The 21,786-nt window shown below is 35.5% G+C and overlaps 1 protein-coding gene across 5 annotated transcripts in view; it reads left to right on the top strand.

The window, feature by feature from the left end:
• Window positions 1–18,025, top strand: part of NMBR (neuromedin B receptor) — a 79,880-nt gene extending 61,855 nt beyond the window's left edge. For 2 of the 5 annotated variants that reach the window (XM_035296875.3, XM_054254478.2), the window contains 2 exons: window positions 13,508–13,856; window positions 16,563–18,025. In XM_035296875.3, the coding sequence (XP_035152766.1) occupies window positions 13,530–13,856; window positions 16,563–16,964 (729 nt within the window). In that variant the 5' untranslated portion in view covers window positions 13,508–13,529 and the 3' untranslated portion in view covers window positions 16,965–18,025. Of the gene's footprint in view, window positions 1–2,711; window positions 5,036–8,221; window positions 8,991–13,507; window positions 13,857–16,562 lie in introns of those variants that run through there. The other 3 variants (XM_078370819.1, XM_035296873.3, XM_078370820.1) reach the window with 3 other exon arrangements.
• The last annotated feature ends 3,761 nt before the right edge of the window (window positions 18,026–21,786 follow it).

Raw genomic sequence — 21,786 nt, 5'->3', positions numbered from 1 at the left:
CATTTCAACAGTGTCAATAAAATCATTATTATTAAAATAATCATATATTTCACTACCATGAACACAAATCTTTAAGTAAATACCTATAAATTTACTTAAAATGGAGAAAATTCCATCCAGATGCTTTGCTTCTACAATGCCTCCGGATATTTATTAATCCAGCTTTCAGACTAAACATTATTCCTCATCTAAATGATTAGGAACACACAGACACAATCAGCAGAGAATGTAAAAATTCATTCAGTAATTTAAATTTAAATATATATTTATATAAAATATGTTAAAATGGCATACTTGCAGTTTGAGTTTTAGACATCTCAGAGTTAGAAGATTGCTTTAGTAATTTATTTTGTATAATAAGATTGGTTTTTAAAAAGAAAACAAATAACTTTGGAGATAAAATTCCTAGAGACATTTCTCAACCTATATGTAATATTAATTTTCTTGCTTTCTCTCCCTCTCTCTCTATATGTATATAATTTTCATAAATATAAATAGAATATTTATACATTCAAATTTATAAACATTCTATTTAACTAATACTAATTTTATAATGAATTATTTTAAGTAGAAATTTCTACTTAAGACCTTATCTCAAAATATAAAGAAACTTCTACTTAAAAAAGTAGAAATTTCTACTTAAAATAATTCATTATAAAATTAGGATTAGTTAAATAAATGTTTATAATGTTAAATATATAGTTATAATTAATTTAATTATAGTTATAATTAGTTAAATAGAATTAGTTAAGTAGAAATTTCTACTTAAAACAATTCATTATAAAATTAGGATTCGTTAAATAGAATGTTTATAATGAAATTCCATAAGAGTACAATAAGGACTTTTATTTGAGTTTGAAAACATAAAACTAAAAATTGATTACAAGACAAATGTTTACCTTGTCTAATTCAATTATGATGTGATACATCTTTTGGTGGGCAATATCTGGAAAAGTTGCTTAATTTATAAATGACATCGCACATATACACATTTTATCAGTTTATGACTAGATCATCATAAGTAGTCCTTGGCTAGTTACATTGTCATTATACAATTTTATCCTTTAATAACAACTAGCTAAATGTCTTTCCTAATGAGGAATGTTCCTTAGCTCCAGAACTGAGCCACTATTTCTGATCAGTTTACATTAGACTCAGATGTTGGTGATTTGGGAAACTATTTTGTTCTTAGGGATAACCTATTTTAAACAGTATATAAGATGTTTATTGAATATATGTCTAGGAGTGATATTACTCAGTCATAAGCATACATCACTCAGCCTTAATAGATATTGTCAAGCAAGGTTCCAAAAGAATAAGTCAGTAATTCATTTTGAAAAATTGTCAGTTTCCAGTAAAGCTGGACATACTCAAGTACTACAACCCGGTAAATCCACAACTGGTATTTATTCAAATGTGTACCTGAACACCTGTAAAAGAATGTTCTCAGAAGGATGAGGCAGGAGAATCATTTGAACATGGGAGGTGGAGGTTGTGGTGAGCTGAGACTGCGCCACTGCATTCCAGCCTCCGCAATAAGAGTGAAACTCCATTTCAAAAAAAAAAAAAAAAAAAAGAAAAGAATGTTCATAGACACATTATTCAGGTTGGCTAAAGTTGTAAGGAATTTAAATGTTAATCAATATAGAATAGCTAAGTAAACAGTGGTATATTTATAAAATGATGTAGCATACAGTAATAAAAATGCAACTTGAGAAAACAAGTGGATCACTGATATGGTGTTCAGTGAAAGAACCTAGACACAAGAGTGTATGCTGAATGATTCCCTTTATACGATTCTCAATAGGAGGCCCAGCAATCTAATAACAAGCCAAATAGTGGTTATTTTGGGAGATGGTGGTTAGATTCTGGGCTCTGAACGATGGTTATATTATGCAGGACGATTAAGAAATGTGTACATTATACATGTTATAGTTCAATTCAATATAAATTTAAACATAATATGCCAACTATAGGAAATAATTTTCACAGGTAAGGTAAGAAAAGTGGATAATCAGAAGAACAGTAGCGAGAGGATTTCATTTATGAACTTCATTCTTTGGCACTCATTTTCTCCCCCTAAATTCGGTATTTCAGCATTAGGGACTTGCCAGCTTAGCACTTAAATCCTCAGAGATTCCAAACTTCTTGCCTGGGGCTCCTCCCGCTTGGAGGCGGGTAAGGATGGATGTATATATGGACACACACACACACACACACACACACACACGACTGAGCTCCCCTCCAGTTCTACACAATACAACAGGAACTTCACAAACAAGAACAAAGCTGCAGGAAAAGCACGTTGAGGGTGGCCCCTCGCTAATTCCCAGGATTTCAGCCGCAGCCCGCTGGACAGCGCCAGGATGATTTCCGCTACTCTGGGCGAACAGTCAGGCAGGTGCTTCTACTGATCCCCGAGGGACAGCTCCTTGTTCCTGAAAGGCTGTTTTCCGCTAGTTAACCGCGAGAACAAGCCACTGAACACGGAACAAAGACGCAACCGATTTGCTTTTTTTTTTAAATTAAATTCAGAGTTAGCCGGAGCCGTGTACCCCCTCTAGAAGCGGAGCGCCAGAGTGTGTGGACGGATCCTCTCCCCAGGTCCTGAACTCTTACGGACCGGGCTCTGTGACGCGCGCCCTGCGGGCAGTAAACTTGGAGGGGCGAGAGGGAGGGACATCGATCAAACCCAAATCTTGTCCATTCAGTCCTCAGGTCACCGAAGCGCGTGAAAACTCCAGCGGACTCTGCTGGAAAGGATATCATGCCCCCCAAATCTCTTTCCAACCTCTCGGTGGCCATAGGCACGAATGAGAGCGGTTCTGTTCCCGAGGAGTGGGAAAGGGATTTCCTGCCGGCCTCAGATGGGACCACCGCGGAGTTGGTGATCCGCTGTGTGATTCCGTCCCTCTACCTGCTCATCATTACCGTGGGCTTTCTGGGCAATATCATACTGGTGAAGATCTTCATCACCAACAGCGCCATGAGGAGCGTCCCCAGCATCTTCATCTCTAACCTGGCGGCTGGGGACTTGCTGCTGCTGCTCACCTGCGTCCCAGTGGACGCCTCGCGCTATTTCTTCGACGAGTGGATGTTCGGCAAGGTGGGCTGCAAACTGATTCCGGTCATCCAGCTCACTTCCGTGGGGGTTTCTGTGTTCACTCTCACTGCCCTCAGTGCCGACAGGTAAGGGCACAGGTAGTTGAGGGTAGCGTGGAAAACCCGTGGAGAGGGGCGGGGAGAGAAGATGCGCCGGAAGTGCACCTGCTGGCAAAAGGACACAAGGAAATGTTGGGGGTGGAGAGGAAGAGAGGGAGAGAGCGTGTACCTGGGAAGAAGAGTAAACAGAGTTAAAACGGACTGAGATGTGAGGCTTGGAAAAATATAGGAAAATCACTATGTTTTAAAAAACAAAATTGCATTTAAAAGTGCATCTCCTAGTCCCACCCCTGACACTTAGGGAATACTATTCCATAGAAAACCTATAGAATAAGCTTGCAAAAGAGCAAGTATCCATTGAAGTTTTTTGGTGTGTGCTTAAAATCTTAAAAGTGTGCTTTATGCAATAAAATAGGAATCGGATAGGTAAGAAGGTCTGCTTAGTATTAGGCAAATATTCAATTTTGATTTTTTCAAGTAAGAGAAGGCCTTACTTACATTTATTAACTGAATTTTGCTATTACTTAGAAGTAAACCAATTAAAATAATAAATGTTCTTTACGCAGATGACTTTTCACATTCCTCTTGTTTAATAACTGAAGCTAATATACGTTTTTCACAGATAGGTACCCAAAATACATCAAATCTCTTTTCACATATGTTAGGGTGTGAAGAGTCCATTATTCTAATTTGCAGATCAACTAGTTCAACTTTGTCATTTTTTCAGATGTGCATATTGAGGCCCAGGGAATGTGATTTCTAATGGAAAACCAGGGAGGAAAGTCCAAGTCTCCTGACTCAGGGTCCACTTAAGCAGAAGAGAATGTTTGGATACGGGTGGGAAAATGCAAAATTAGGTATCTTTACATGCAGCTGTGGTCTAATTCACTTGGGAATGGAGACTGACTCAAGCTATTTAGATAAACAATTTAACTTGGCTAATTAAGGTGGTATTCACTCTCCTCTTTAATTTACACATTCAGTTGCTAATGAAAAATGATTCTGTATATGGATTTCCTGGTATTTGCAATAATACTGGAATACTACTTTGGCATTGAAGAGTTAATCTTCAGTGAGGGAAACACAACATTTGACAGAGACTTGAGAAACTGAAAATGATTCACTTTTTAGTTCCTGCAATATATTCTTTAAAACCACACTCCTGGAAAATTTGGTGCCTTTTGTATAAATTACGTACCTAATTTTGTTTATGTGTCAGCATTTCTATTATCTTTTAAAATATTTTTCTGAATTCCAAAACAAAAATATGACTAGTTTAGCTACCCCTCTTTATACAATCTTATTTTATCTAGAAAGTTTAAAAAACCTACGTAATGATTAGAATAAATCTTAATGATTAGCATCAACAGTAGTTTAAATTACTATCATTATGCTTTCATTTTAAAGAGGTGGCATTGGTAGCAATTATTTCACACCAGTTTTTACAATCTATTGTCATGGTGACACATAATGATTTACACAGGTAAATTTGCTCTGACTAAGATCAGATAAAATAATAATCCTCATATATTTACTGGCTCTTTCTGTTTCATTTGTGCATCATGTACTCTGTGAATACAGAATGAGTAATAATAATGATAAGGAAAGGTGAGATACCTCTTCTACTTGGTCCATAGGCTACCCTTGTCTACTGGTGTGTAGGAAACATAAACTAGGAAACCTGAGTAACTAGTAATGAAATTATGCAATATATTCCATGACTCACTTAAAATGGGTTGGAAATGGTTTGTTATATATTGTCAACACTTCTATTTTTCTTCTAGAACATAGAAATCAATAGTTGGTTAGTACCTGATGACCTCTTACTACATCTCACCAAATGCTGTGATTTCTTGTGAATGTGGAATCAATTGTAAGTTAATTGCACCTAACAAGTGCTAACTTTTCTGTGTGACTTTTCAATCCTCACAATGCTTTGAAATAGGCAGTATTATTTTTAAATTAACAACTTTAAAGCTAAGAAAACTTGAGATTAGAAATTCATCAACATTTTCATGATCTCACAGCTAGCCACTGATGGTGCCAACGTGTTTGAACACCATTTAAAGCCTAAACTCTTCACCATTAATCCACATTATTATAATTATGAGTATAAGAAATTACTAACATTATTTTCTATTTACCAGCAGACTTAAAAGTTGAATTTAAAACAAAGCACCCAAGCATAAAAAATTTGTACAGAAGCTGGTTCATTAGATTTACTACAGTGAAAGAACATCATAAAGTGTAAATGCAAAATAAAAAAGCACCTTGAATTCAAAATTATGTAGTAGTTGCAGCAATAAAAACTATAACAAATAACAAAAACTCTGTTATTAGAGTCTTTAAACAACAAATTCAATTATTTGTGTCATATATCCTATCTTCATAGATGGCCTAAGTGTCTTTGCCAAATAAAATAACAGTAGAGAGTTAAGAAATAGAGATCACAGTACATAGAAAAAAAAACCCAGGAAGATAGGTTTCAGAGAGCATATTCCAATGTGAAGTAGAGACTCATATTCTATACTTAATAATGTCAGCATCATTAGATTGAAAAACACAAATATTTTGAATCTACCTTGAGGCCTAAATCAACTTGTTTGATATGGCCAAAGTGTGGTCACATGACACTGGTATCTGGGATTATTATTATATTTTATTTTTTTTGAGACAGAGTCTTGATCTGTTGGCCAGGCTGGAGTGCAGTGACAGGATCTTGTCTCACTGCAATCTCAGCCTCCCAGGTTCAAGCAAATCTCCCTCTTGAGTAGCTGAGACTGCAGGTGCATGCCATCATGGCTGGCTAATTTTTGTATTTTTAGTAGAGATGGGGTTTCACTATGTTGGCCAGACTGGCCTCAAACTGCTAATCTCAAGTGATTGCCCACCTTGGCCCCCCAAAGTGTTGGGATTACAGGCAGCAGCCATCACGTTCAGCTGGTGTCTGTGATTATTAATCCTCGATGTTCCAAACTCTTCTAAAGAGTTTCAACAAACACATCCCTAGGCAACAGTATTTGTGTATGGCATGAAGTGGTGATAGTGGTGCTCTTAATTTATTATTGTTATTTTTTTTACAGTTATCTTGATAGATGTTTTTCTTATTATTTTGAAAATGTACATTGTTTACTTGGTTATATAAAGTAGCTGATTAAAAATGTCTATGTTCTATGTTGTATTATGTTTCTAACAGTTTTATTCATACACACACACACACACACACACACACACAGACACACACACGCAGACTCACTCCCACCTCCCAATGTGGAGTATTGGGACTTGTGTGCATCAGGTTGGATGGTGACCCATAAGCCATATTTTGGTGATGGTTGGTGTTATAGTTATCTCTTTCTCTATCTATGAGTAGCTGCATTTGCAAATTTGGAATGTTATTTCTTTGATTCTTGAAGACCTTTTGGTCTCTGATGACACATTGTTAAAATGCAAATAACTCTTAGGAATGGAGTCTTCCTTTCTCCTTCTTAGGAAAAATTCTCACAGATTCCCAGTGCTCAACTGTAAACTTTATAATGTCATGTATTTACAAATAAAAAAATTAGATGTTAATTCTGTTTTCTGGCTTCTTATATAACTATTAATCCAAATACATTTATAAATTAAAATTAAAAATTAAAACTATAAAAGCTATTTAAAATAAACTAATATTAATTTAATGTATTGGGTGATTTTTTTCTGATCCTAGATAGCCAATATTTGATTAAATTCAAAGACAATATTGTACCATATCTGATTAAATTTCTAATGTATTAATAATTATTAATAAAAAAATCCAAGTTTTTTTGTTCTGGTTAGGATAATAAGATTTCATTCCACAACTGGGTCAGTAGACAAAGTTTTGGCTCATTAATATTATTTGTATATCATATCAATGCAAACAGATGTTCTATTGAGTGTAATTATTTGTTAAGATATTGAAATAGATTGTAGAAAGGCCGTGAGTCTAACACTCTCTAGGCTTCATAGGACTTTTCCATCAGTCTTCGTCCAGTGGTGGGAGTAAGTCCTGTTAACTGTTTGCTCCTTTCTCATCAAAACTTTTGACAGAAGATCAGGTTCAGGTTAAGGTTCTTTTAGCTGCCCCTGACTGGAGATGATGCTTTCTTCTTTGCTCCATAGCTCTTGCCTGTCAGTCTCTTAATTGGTTCTGAGATTGGCACCAAGAATGTGCTTCTAACTCTTTTGAAGAATAGTCCACACTCACCCTATGGACAAACTGCTATACAGAGCTACTTGAAATTGGGTAACTTATAAAGAAAAGAGATTTGATTGACTCACAGTTCCACAGGCTGTACAGGAGGCATCGCTGGGGAGGCCTCGGGAGACTTACAATCATGGCAGAAGGGTGAAGAAGCAAGCATGTCTTCACATGGTGGCAGAAGAGAGAGAGCTAAAGGGGAAGTGCTACACACTTTTAAACAACTAGATCGCATGAGAACACACTCACTACCATAAGAACAGGAAGGGGAAATTTGCCCCCATGATCCAGTTACCTCCCATCAGGTCCCTCTCTCAACACTGGGGATTACAATTCTACATGAGATTTGGATGGGGATACAGAGCCAAACCATATCAAACTTGTGACAGGAGAATTTAAGGCAGATTTGTTTTTAAAAAAGATACAAACAAAACACCACAGGACTAAAAAGGGAGGAAATCAGGGGCAGGGAAGAGAAAAGTTGGAAAATATAAAATGCCCCATATGTTCACAAAATGCGAGTCATAGGTTTTTCTGAGACCTTTCTAGTTGCCTTTTCAAAAAGAAAAATTTGCTTTCCATAACAAATGCTCTGTTGTTATTTTTATATAACCATAGAAACAGAATCAATTATAATTTCTGTATGTAGTTTATTAGTTTTAAATTTGAATTTACAGGGCTTAATAAGTAAAGGTTATTATATTTGACTCCAATAAATTAGATATATTTTACTCATTGATCTTGAGCACTTCTAGTGTATCTCTTTCTTTTATACTTAGAAGTAATTTCACACATTTAATGTGAATTCTCATAAAATTAATAATATTGTCATAATTTATATGTTGCTTTATAGCTTTTGAAGATTATTCATCTACCTTGATCTGAAATTTTTGGGACACATTATAAATAAAGAGAAATTGCATTAGGCTAGGGTTTATGGTTCCTAGTGCTAACCATACATCTTTTATATCCAAATGTTTTACTTGAAGAAAATGATAAAACAGCACAAAACTCATGGCTATCAGGTCATGTTTTCCTTATTTGCAAAATCAGAATGTCTTCCAGATGATATGACATATCATAATTAAAAAGCAGGCATTTGATTCTTCAAATACTCAATTTTTGCTGAATTTGGATATGACCGATTCTGTTGCTAAATGTGTACCCATCACACTGGACAACCTTGTAGGAAGCCTGTGGCAAAGATGGTCTCTGCTGCACACAACTCTCTTAAAACATGGTTTCTAAACCTGGCTTATAATCAGAATCACCTGGAAATCCTAGTAGTATGCAGAATGCCACACTTCACATTCTAGGGACTCTATATTAATAAGTCTACAGAGAAGCCTAATTATATTCTTTCTCTCTCTCCTCTAGGTGATTCTGAAGTTTGATGCATCTTAGGCATCACTAGATTAGACTCAGTCTCCTTTTTTCATCAGCATTCCCACTGCAACATAATACCCAACAGCTCCCACCCACTCTACCACAATTACTCCTAACAAGGATCTCCTTGTTGCTCAGGCTACAGTTTCAACCATTTACTGAGAACCTATGAATTCTACTGTCCAGGCCAGGCATCCTGTTATGTGTTAGAGATAAAATGGTGAGCAAGACCTTTCTCTTATCATGTAGTTCAAACTCAGACTTTGTGTGGGCCTATTCCTTACCTGATAAGTGAAAGTTTAATAAAGAAAAAGAAAGAAAGAAATTTTGTGTAGTGTCCTTAGAAATATTAGTGTAGATATAGATTTTTGAAATGTTATGATGACTCTGTAATAGCTAAAAAAGATTCCATTTTATGATATATTTTCTTTTGATTAAACTTAATCACCTCTTTACATTAAAATTTAAACTACACAAGCAAGATCCAAAATAAGAACTGATAAATAAGTATATTTATTTGTTGATGTTTAATACATGAATAGTGATTATTTTTCTCTTTATCTGTCTTTTGAACAACCATTCTCTAGTATTTAGTTTTCAGTTAGGGATATCCTTCTGAGACTATTTGTAAGGGAAATGTACCTTTTTACACATACCTGTTATGCTACTATACACAGTGAAACACTTTTTATGTGAGAGATGCTTTTCCCTACATTTTCTATAAATATTTGAATGAAGCATGATAAAACATGTTCATGTTAATTTGCACTATCTCATTTTGGTTTTTGCTTTTTATGCTTTCAAAGATACACATGATTGGTATACAGCATTTTTTTTGACAATCATAAGCTATTTCTCAGTACTAATAACACTTTGGTAATCTGTATTTTCAATGACAATTCTGTTTTTGTAGAATTTTCAATTCTTCCCTTTCATTCAAATGTATATTATTTAAAGACTATCCTTGGGGTCTATCCTTTTCTTGCTGGAGGTAGCTCATAATCTTTGTTGGAAAGGCCAACATTTCTGCTAGGTTTCTTGCTTTCCCTAAACCAAGATTTCTGTATCTGTTTCTAGCAATCTTATCAAAATGAGAGATTTATTATTTTAATTTCTATTTAAAGTTTCTCTACATTCTTCATGGTTATAATGCCTGCTATGGTCTGAATGTTTATGTTGCCCAAAATCATATGTTGAAATCCTAATTCCCAAGTAAGGGTATTAAGAGGTGGGCCTTTGGGAGGTGATTAGGTCATGAGGGCGGGGCCCACACAAATGAGATTCATACCCTGATAAAAGACTCCAAAGAGATCCTTGACCTTCCCACCATTCAAATAAATAGCAGGAAGATTCCATCTATGTAAAAAAAAAAAAAAAAAAAAAAAGAGGGCGTCACCAAACACTGAATCTCTCAATGCCTTAATCTTGGATTTCCCAGTCTTCAGAATTGTGACACACGAATTTCTGTTGTTTATAAGCTGCCCAGTATATAGTACTTTATTAAAGCAGCCCAAGTAAACCAAGACAGTACCTCTACAAAAGTATATGTACTTAGATATGACGTAGAGAAGTGACATTTTCTTCTCCTTTTTAAATACATGGAGGAAAGTTCAGAATACACTTTGTGGTATTTGATAACCTAAAAAGAAGGCTTAATCCTTTTGTAGTGATCCCCTCTGTACCCTTTCCTCATCTTCTTCCACATAAAAGATAATTTACAATCAGCTTTTTGGTACTTCATTTTAAAATATGAATTGTCAGTCCATAGTTATCCAAATTTTTGGGAAGAGATTACAGCACAAAGAGACCAAACAAACAGAACTGGAACTATGCTAGAAGGATATTAAATGTTTATTTCTGTGTTAGTTTTATAGATACCTGGCAAGGCCTGGCTACAGTAGCTCATACCTATAGTCCCAGCACTTTGGGAGGCTGAGGTGGGCAGACTGCTTGAGCCCAGGAGGAGTTTGAGGCCAGCCTGAGCAGCATGGCAAAACCTCATCTCTACAATAATACAAAAATAGTTAGGCTTGGTGGCACATGCCTGTAGTCCTAGCTGCTCGAGAGGCTAAGGTGGGAGGATTGCTTGAGCCTAGAAGGTGGAGGTGGCAATGGTGGAGCATGAGGCGACTGCACTCCAGCCTGGGTGACAGAGTGAGACCCTGACAAAAAAAAAAAAAAGATATATGTCAAGAATGTGCACATACAACATAACATAGGGATAGGACACTATAAAAAAGAAATAATTTGAAAATGTGAACAAACTTCTAGGAAACAAAAGATGATAGCAGAAATTTTAAAATTCAGAAAAATGATGGAAACTAAAGCTAACAGAATATCTTAGAAAGTAAAATCAAGAAGGTGGGCATGTGTTTGACGAATGTGAAACACTAAGGAAGAAGAATTAAGGTTCAAGAACTGAGATTTCAGTTATTCAGGATGGTGATGAGGGAACGCTTAAAAGAATTCAGATACATGGAATATTATGCAAAGGAAAACATGAGCAAGTATTAACTCTAGGAAAATCAAAGATGTGTATAAGAAAGAATATCATCATAATATGCCACTTAACCACAGTATGTGTTATTTACTTAGTCACAATCATTATCTGTCAACTATATAAATGCAATATAAATTACTAAATCAGGACATTGGGAATGGGGGGAGTAGAGGTAATATAAGAGAAAAATCTTCAACTACTGAAAGAGGATGTCTGTATGGAATTCAAGAAACAGTGTAAAAGTATGTTTCTTAGAAATAAGGAGGTGATGAAGAAATGCTGAAAACATGAAAAAACTTCTAGGAAACAAAAAGATGATAGCAGAAATTTTAAAATTCAGAAAAAATGAGGGAAACTAAAGCTAACAGAGTGTCTTAGAAAGTAAAATCAAGAAGAAAGAGTGGGACCTGAGTTGAAACAGAGACTACTATTTTTGTTTACAAGACTCTTAGGGCCCTCTGAATTTTGTTTAAAAAAGTATTTGAATATATTAATCTGATAAGAAACAAAAAAAGAGTTAGTTCATTCTAGTTATCCATTTTAATTCTTCGCTTGTTTTCTTAAGAACAGAGTGGAGGAAGGAAACACCTATTGAATTCCAGCGTGTGAGAAACCTGCGGAAATGCACTATGCATAGCACTTTATTTCATCTGGTGTCGAGGTGCTCTGCTGTTGCACTTCTTTCATTTCCATGTTTTTTGTTTGTTTGTTTGAAGTTCGAAGAACAAAACATGAATTGCCCTTCCTCTATGGAGGGTCTGTAAATAACACCTGCAGCAAATCAAGAGAGAGAGAGAGAGAGAGGGAGAAACAGGGTGAGAGAAAGGCTGCCCGCAGGGTGATGCTGAGGCTGAAGCTGTTCATCTTCAGGTGATGAATGGGAAGCACCTTTACAGAAACACAGAAAGAGACTTTAACTGGTTGTCATGAGGCCTGACATGTTCTAAATTTTGTACATCAGATTAATTCAAATGTTAATAAGAAGAAGGTATAATATCTTGGCATAGTTAGGATCTGCTAATTGCCAGGCACTATTGTAGGTGCTTTATAATATTTTTCTCATGACTACAACTTTGAGAAAGGTATTTTTATCCCCATCTTACAACTAAAGAAAAAGTCAGACCTTAAGTGATTTTCCAAAAAATATCAGCGAAAGGGAAACAATTCAGATTTGTCTAACTAAAATCATGTTGTACTGCATCTTATTTGCTGGGTGTATTATAACCTGAAATATTTTTGAAGACAAATATAAAAAATTTGAGGTTTACATACCATTTTGCATTGTTTGCATCATCATTACCTTACTTAATATGTATGTTTGAGTTAGCTATAGAAACTTTTGGATTGTTTACTGTGTCCTGGAGTGTGATTCCTTTATCACTAGTATATTGCCAGTAGTATTTTAAGTGGGAGGAGAAAAGAACTTTATCTTTTCTTGATATGAAATAAATTTGAGGTATAAAGACAGAATATTGTTCTGCTTTCAATATTTTCAGCGCTTATTATTGGATTATGGAGATATTCCCAATCTAGATGAGTCTCTTATTTATTTATTTTTTATCAAAATCTAGTATGACCAATCTAGATTAGTTTCTAAAATTTATTAATGTCCTTAGAAAAAGAGTGAGAGGTCTCATGCTCAGAAGCTATAGAAAAGTATCAAGGGAGAATTTAATAACAGATGTAACATGTATAGATTTATAAGAATTTAAAAGGTAAACAGATGTCCAGGATTTTGGAAATGAAATAAAATAACTAAGATTAAGGAATTTAAAATATTTTTCTCTCTCTTCCTCTCTTCTGTGCTAATAAGTAGTGGAATGACTTGTAGACAGAGAGCCACCAGGAACCTTAGGTCTTCCATACACTTTTAAGCAGCCAGGGAATAATAGTATATTGGCATCTCTCTTACGAAGCAATATGTCTTTCTCTTTCCCTCCCTCCCTCCCTCCTCCTTCCCTCCTTCCTCCCTCCCTCCTTTCTTTCTTTCTTTCTTTCTTTCTTTCTTTCTTTCTTTCTTTCTTTCTTTCTTTCTTTCTTTCTTTCTTTCTTTCTCTTTCTTTCTTTCTTTCTTTCTCTTTCTTTCTTTCTTTCTCTTTCTTTCTTTTTCTTTCTTTCTTTCTTTCTCTTTCTTTCTTTCCTTCTTCCCTTTTTTTTTCTTTCTTCCTTTCTTTTCTTTCTCTCTCTCTTTCTTTCTTTCTCTTTCTGGAATAACTTGAGATGTATTATTTTCCCAGGTACAGAGCTATCGTAAACCCCATGGACATGCAGTCGTCAGGGGCAGTGCTGTGGACCTGTGTGAAAGCCATGGTTATCTGGGTGGTCTCCGTCTTGTTGGCAGTTCCGGAAGCAGTGTTTTCAGAAGTGGCACTCATCAGTAGCTTGGATAATAGCAGCTTCATAGCATGTATCCCCTACCCTCAAACAGATGAATTACATCCAAAGATTCATTCAGTGCTCATTTTCTTGGTCTATTTCCTCATACCACTTGCTATTATTAGCATTTATTATTATCATATTGCAAAGACCTTAATTAAAAGCTCACACAATCTTCCTGGAGAATACAATGAACATACCAAAAAGCAGGTAAGATTAATAGGTGTGGATTGGTGTTGTGCTAGTCAGAACAAGTAACTGCTATTTATTGTTTTACTTCATGGCTCTCAAAGCTATGACTGATGAGAACAGAGCTGGGTCTTCACTGGCCTTAACTAGAAGAGATATGTGGGGATCTCTAATATACGATCATATCACAGCCCTGCAAAGGCTTACTTAGGTTCAGCTTATCAGTAATCTGGATCTGTGATAAGATCTGGAATTCCACCATTAGAAATTAATGTGTTGAAAGGTCTTTCTTTACATGCAGATTTTTTGTAATAAACAATGTAACAAACCAGAAAATTTTCACTTATTTACATATAAGCATACATTTATTTAATTATTGTCTCTTCTCCCATTAACCCACTAAGGATGGCAGGGAGCCTAGGAGAAGAATGCATCAGGAAAGGACTGTAGGACACTGCTTGGAATCTGGGGATGGAATTTGGATGGAAGTCAGAATGGGAGATGAGGGGAATAGCAAGAACAGCAGAAAGGAAACTCAAAGGTGTGATCCATGTATTGCTTCAGCAATACATGACCCAACTCACATTTGTAACTTTCCCTACAAAGATAATATATTCATTTAAAAATTACATCATGCAGGCCGGGCATGGTGGCTCATGCCTGTAATCTCAGCACTTTGGGAGGCCAAGGTGGGTGGATCACCTGAGGTTGGGAGTTCCAGACCAGACTGACCAACATGGAGAAATCCTGTCTCTACTAAAAATGCAAAATTAGCCAGGCGTGATGATGCATGCCTGTAATCCCAGCTACTCGGGAGGCTGAGGCAGGAGAATAACTTGAACCTGGGAGGTGGAGGTTGTGGTGAGCCAAGATTATGTCATCTGGGCAATAAGAGCAAAACTCCATCCTAAAAAAAATTAAATCATGCACCTTATGTACTTTTTCTTCTTTCAAGAATATGCAGTACTAATTTAAGGTAAAAATGAACTGTGTTAATAGCCAAGGAGATAAAAATAGTGTTCATATGAGGAAGTTTCTGGCTGTACACTTGTGTACAGCTAAAAAAGAACTACTGATGGGTTTTGCAGGTACAGAGTAGTTACCGTTGCCTGTTCCCAAATTTAAGGCAAAGAAATTGAATCGCAGATCATTAAAATTTACTGGAATGTAAATGGAGCATTAAGCTGGGGCCTTGGGCATGTTAGCAACAGCAGAAACTGCTAGAGAGTTTTTGCATGGAAGGTAACATTTTTTAATTGACTTAAAAAAATCACTCAATTATTGAAAGCATTGTTAGATAAATTCATAGACTTTATCTAAATGTCTGGCATTGGTGAGGCAGGCAATGTGCTAAGATCATTGGCTCACTGTGCTTTCTGTTTTATATAATCATTTTTATTTGAGCCCTGTGATCCAATTTGTATCTCAGTTAGGTATTTGAGTATTTGCTTTTGGTTTCTAAAGTTGAGTTCTTCTCTTATACACAGCCCTTGCATCACTTTTTAAATTTTAATGGCCTTGGCACTGCCTTGATTTTGTGAATTTCCCTATTGGAACCTATAAACTCTAGCAGGGCAACTGGGTCTTAACATCTGTTGAGAAATAATCTCAATGCCAAGAGTCTGCCTGTGCACTTGAATCTCCCAAGTATAGATTGCTGTGAAATTCTTGCACTCCTGCTCTACCTGGAAGGGATGACACTGCTTAGGAAGATAAATTTCACATTTGACTTTTTTAGCATTGATTGTTGGGTTGCCTAACTTATGCCACTGGGATCTATGTGGAATAGTATCACATTCTGCTTCCTGGCCTGGGCTCCTCTTCAGCTGCACCTTTCTTTTCTTCCTCCATCGCCACTCTAGTGTTCCCTACCATCGGATCTGTTCCAATCCCAAACCTTTCCAGTCTTCCTCTCAATATTCTAGTTGACAACCAATAGTATTAACTCAGAAAATACTATGATAACTACTGCCAATGTCTTTAGATAAATTAGGTTTCCATATTCATGTTGCCTTATTTAAATATTTACAAACTAAACAAATATAAGCTACCCCTTGAACTGTTTATGTTAGGAAATTGATGTGCAATATTTGAATTTTGTCTATTTATGACATTCCAGAATATCTTCTTAAAAACAGTAAACATAGTATGTAAATTTTATGGAAAAGAAACATGGATTTTTATTTGTAAAAGTGACAATATGATAATGTTTACAGGACTCAGAGTTATATCAGATGCTTTTGATTTATATAAGTCAGGAGTTTAAATCTCAAATTTTTTTTTTTCCTGTGGAGTAGTAATTTTAAAAAGTCAAGCCCTGATTCTATAGATAAATTTTTCCTATATAAAACACCCTGATTTTTTTAAATACCTAAGCTTGAATATATTCCATGATTTATTAATTTGCTGAATTTAATACAAAAAGAAATGATTTGTATTTATGCCAAACACAATAACACATTAAGCAAAAAGAAAATAAATAAATAATATGAAGACATAGCCATTTATTAATTTACCCCCTAGTTTTGTATAAGCTGTCAAATAGTTTTTAATGAAAATAATGTAGAGACCAAAATCCATCATTACTTTGGCTAGGAAAATAAATAATTTATGTATTTTGATGTATTATCATGCTGTAAATTTTGCTCTTTCCTGACTTGATAAAGCTGGGACGTGGCTGGTTCCATTTTCACTTTAACCAATGGGATCAATGTCTTATATTTGCAGATGGAAACACGGAGACGCCTGGCTAAAATTGTGCTTGTCTTTGTGGGCTGCTTCGTCTTCTGTTGGTTTCCAAACCACATCCTTTACATGTATCGGTCATTCAACTATAATGAGATTGATCCATCTCTAGGCCACATGATTGTCACCTTAGTTGCCCGGGTTCTGAGTTTTTGCAATTCTTGTGTCAACCCATTTGCTCTTTACCTACTCAGTGAAAGCTTCAGGAGGCATTTCAACAGCCAACTCTGCTGTGGGAGGAAGTCCTATCAAGAAAGAGCAACCGGCTACCTACTCAGCTCTTCAGCTGTGCGTATGACATCTCTGAAAAGCAATGCTAAGAACATGGTGACTAATTCTGTTTTAGTAAATGGGCACAGCATGAAGCAAGAAATGGCACTGTGATTTTGGCCATTCAACTCACTATATGGAGAGAACTTATGGTTAAAATTACTATTCAGCAGATCAGAGCAAAATAATTATCCTATTCTTGCTGTTGCTTAGCTAATTTATTAGAAAATTTTATGATTGACTCAGAAAATGCAAGATATTTTTGCTCTACACTAGACTTTATTTTTTTTCTCTTTTAATTTCCTAATTATTGGAGTGTGGGAAAAGACTTCAAATTGTTACATATAATACATATTATATGTATATACATGTATTTATGTGCACATACATATGTACACACATGTACATTTTATATATTTCACATTAAAAATGATCCCCAAACCATTGAAGTATGTATAATTCAACATTGCTTCATATTTAGGCTGTTGCTAAAGCCAATTCTAGCATATTTCTCTTAGATTTATTTTATCTCGAAGCATGAAATCAATTTTTATATTGACTCAATGATTCAGTGAGGGTAATATTCAAACTCCTATTATTTGAAATACAAGTCAGATTGTCCTGGTGAACTTTATTCACAACTGTTGCATATATATATACACACAAATATACACACACATACATCCTTTATTTGAAGAAAATAAAAAATTCAAGGGTGGAGCTTCATCACATCAATACTTATTGTGATTAGTTCTATATTAATCAATTCATATCTGTAACTTAGAATATGATTAACAGATATAATGAAATTAATATTATGAATTATAAAATAGGTATATGAATATGATTTACATTATGAATATAAAATAGGCATCATATGAATATAATTTATATTATGAATGTAAAATAGGTATCATATGCCCCAAATTGCAGAACTACGACTCAGAAGTTTGCATGACTATCTTTGTATATATTGCTAAATCCTTGACTATTTGGATGATTTTGTATAGATGTGATAAGATTTGTGTTATTCTGGTGAGTTCAACCATTTACTCATCTTCTTTTGCAATAGCCAACTGACAAATATGTGGGATCTCACTTAGGCAGTTTTTTCTTGCTTTTCCTGGATGATACCACAGTTTTCTCTGAATAAATGTCTTCTTTTTTAAGCAAAATGCAAATGTCTTGAATACATTTTAAAAGCTCCTAGTTTTAAAAGCATGTATCAATAAATCTAATATTTAAGTTGATATATTTCATACTATTTCTTTTTTCAGATTTGAGAAAACTTTTTTAGTATACTAAGCTTTTCCTTAAACACCCATAACTCATACTATTTAAGATATAAAATATTCAATTGGATATAGCAATGAGAATAAATATAAACTAAGATATTTTATAATAATAATAATGATAGTGAACACTAATAGTGTTTTCTATGTTATAGGCATAGTCCTAAAACTTTACATGTACTATCCAATTTAATCATCAATATAATCACTGAGGTAAACAAGAGAAGGATCTAATTTGGCAAGGTATGAAGTTATGGAATTGTGGGGAAAGCATCTTTATTTGAAAGAGTACATGATTTAGAAAATTTTGCAGAAACAACAGATTATGTGAACACACTGTCAGACTCCTGAACGTAGGCTTCATTATTTCACTGTGAATTTACCTTTGAAGAAGGTCTTCTTATTATCTCTATAGATTAGGAAATTGAGGCTCAGAGATATTAAATAACTTACAAATATCAAGCTTTGCTTTTTGGAGATCCGGACAACATTTAATAGCTCTGTTAACAAACTAAGCAGGTAGAGCATTATCTGTGCAAATTATTATTTTTTAAATTTCAGATTCAGAGGGTGCATGTATATCTTCTTTTGAGAAATATCTGTTCACGTCCATTGCCTACTTTTTTAATGGGGTTATTCGTTTCCTTCTTATTGATTTGTTTAGGTTCCTTATAAATTTTGCATATTAATTGTATTAGTCCATTTTCATGCTGCTGATAAAGATATATCCGAGACTGGACAATTTATGAAAGAAAGAAGTTTAATGGAATTATAGTCCACATGGCTGGGGAGGCCTCACAATAACTTGTAAAGTGATAGACACATCTTGAATAGTGGAAGATAAGAAAAGAGCTCGGGTAGGGAAGCTCCCCCTTATAAAACTATTGGGTCTCAGGAGACTTATTCACTGTCATGAGAATAGCATGGGAAAGACCTGCCCTCATGATTCAATTACCTCCTTTCAGGTCCCTCTCACAACATGTGGGAATTCACTATGAGATTTTGGTTGGGACACAGCCAAATCATATCATTCTGCCCTAGACCCTCCCAAATCTCATGTCCTCACATTTCAAAAGCAATCATGCCTTCCCAACAGTCCTCTAAAGTCTTAACTAATTTCAGCATTAACTCAAAAGTTCACAGTCCAAAGTCTCATCTGAGACAAGGCAAGTGCCTTCTGCCTTTGAGCCTGTAAAATTAAAAGTAATTTAGTTACTTCCTAGATACAGTATAGGGTACAGGCATTGGGTAAATACAGCCATTACAGATTAGAGAAATTGACTAAAATGAAGTCTAGGGGGCGCTACAGGCCCCATGCATGTCTGAAATCCAGCAAGGTATTCAAAACTTAAAGCTCCAAATGATCTCTTTTGATTCCATGTCTCATATTCAGGTCAAGTTGATGCCAGAGGGGGGCTCCCACAGCCTTGGGCAGCTCTGCCCCTGTGGCTTTGTGGAATATAGGCCCTCTCTTGGCTGCTTTCATGTGCTGGCATTCAGTATCTGTGGCTTTTCTGAGTGCATGTTGCCAGCTGTTGGTGGATCTACCATTCTGAAGACTGGAGGATGGTGGCCCTCTTCTCACAGATCCACTGGGTGGTGCTCCAGTATAGACTCTGTGTGGGGCTCTGATCCCACATTTTTCTTCTTCACTGCCTTAGCAGAAGTTCTCCATGAGGGCCTCACCCCTGCAGCAAACTTTTGCCTGGGGTTCCAGGCATTTCCATACATCCTCTGAAATCTAGGCAGAGTTTCCCAAACCTCAATTATTAATTTCAGTGCACCTGGAGGCTCAACATCACATGGAAGCTGCCAAGGCTTGGGGCTCCCACCCTCTGAAGCAACAACCTGAGCTGTCCCTTGGCCCCTGTTAGTCATGGCTGGAGCATCTAAGATGCAGAGCATCAAGTTTCTAGACTGTACACAGCAGATAGAACCTTGGCCAGGCCCAAGAAACCATTTTTTCCTCCTAATCCTCTGGCCTGTAATGGGAAGGACTGCCACAAAGGTCTCTGATATGCCCTGGGGACATTTTCCTCATTGTCTTGGTTCCTTGTAACTTATGTAAATTTCTGCTGCCAGCTTGAATTTCTTCTCAGAAAATGAAATTATCTGTTCCATCATATTTTCAGGCTGCAAAATTTCCAAACTTTTATGCTCTGTTTCCCTTTTAAATATGAATGCCTTTAAAAGCACACAAGTCACATCTTGAATGCTTTGCTGCTTAAAAAATTTATTCCACCAGATATTCTAAATCATCTCTCTCAAGTTCAATGTTCCACAAATCTCTAGGGCAAGGGCAAAAGGCCACCAATCTCTGCTAAAACACAACAAGAGTCACCTTTGCTCCAGTTCCCAACTAGTTCCTCATCTCCATTTGAGACCATCTTAGCCTGAATTTCATTTTCCATATCATTATCAGTATCTTGGTCGAAGTAATTCAACAAGTCTCTAGGGAGTTCCAAACTTTCTCACATTTTTCTGTCTTCTTCTTAGCCCTCCAAACTGTTTCAACCTCTGCCTGTTACCCAGTTCCAAAGTTGCTTCCGCATTTTCAGGTATCTTTTCAGCACTACTCCACTCTACTTGTACCAATTTACTGTATTAATCCATTTTCACACTTCTGATAAAGATATACTGGAGACTGGGCAATTTACAAAAGAAAGAGGTTAATGGACTTACAATTCCACATGGCTGGAGAGGCCTCACAATCATGTGGAAGGTGAGATGTATGTCTCACATGGTGGCAGACAAGAGAAGAGAGCTTGTGCAGGGAAACCCCCTTAAGAAACCATAAGATGTCATGAGACTTATTCAGTATAATGAGAACAATATGGGAAAGATCCACCCATCATTCAATTTCCTCTCACTGGGTTCCTCCCATAACACATGGGATTTGGGTGGGAACAGCCTAACCATTTCATTAGTCTTTTGCTGTGCACGATATCACATATGGCATATGTACATTATTTGATATCCAGTTTATATTAAAATTATATTTTAGACTTTGGCATTTGTTGAATTTTACATATATTTAATTTGTATACACTTGTTTTACACTTTTATTTTCCTAAATATTTATATTTGCTTTTGGATATTTAAATATTTCATTTTTCTTATTACAAAATAATATTAAAATAAATAAATCCCACATTTATTTACAAAATCACACTACAGAAGTAAATCAAATTGATGATGCATATTAGTCAGAAGTAGAACAAAAATGCCAAACACCAGATCTGTTAAAATAAACATACATAAATTAAAATAGCCTTTAAAAATATAATTGATTTATTGTTATCTGTAGCTCCATCTAGTAGTATCTTAATTCAAGAGAGTGTTTCAGAGAAAAAGTCTAATATGGTAATGTCTGCCATTACAGAAAGAGATATCCACAAAATATTATTTTTAATGTAGATACAAGACATAGGACATGCCCTTTTATGTGAATCTTCTCTTTAAACCAGGAGTTGTTAAAAAAATAGTATCCTTGGAATACTTTGAATCAGGGACTGCTTCCTGTCAATCATGGCATTTTAAAAATGGATTAATAATATTGTTGAATTAAATTATATAACACATGTAAGTTACTTATCCAATGCCGGAAGTAACTGTTCAGTGAAGATAGCTTTCATCATTTTATT

The sequence above is a fragment of the Callithrix jacchus genome, chromosome 4 (assembly GCF_049354715.1).
Source record: "Callithrix jacchus isolate 240 chromosome 4, calJac240_pri, whole genome shotgun sequence".
NCBI lineage: Eukaryota > Metazoa > Chordata > Mammalia > Primates > Cebidae > Callithrix > Callithrix jacchus.
This window is presented reverse-complemented; position numbering and strand designations above follow the sequence as displayed.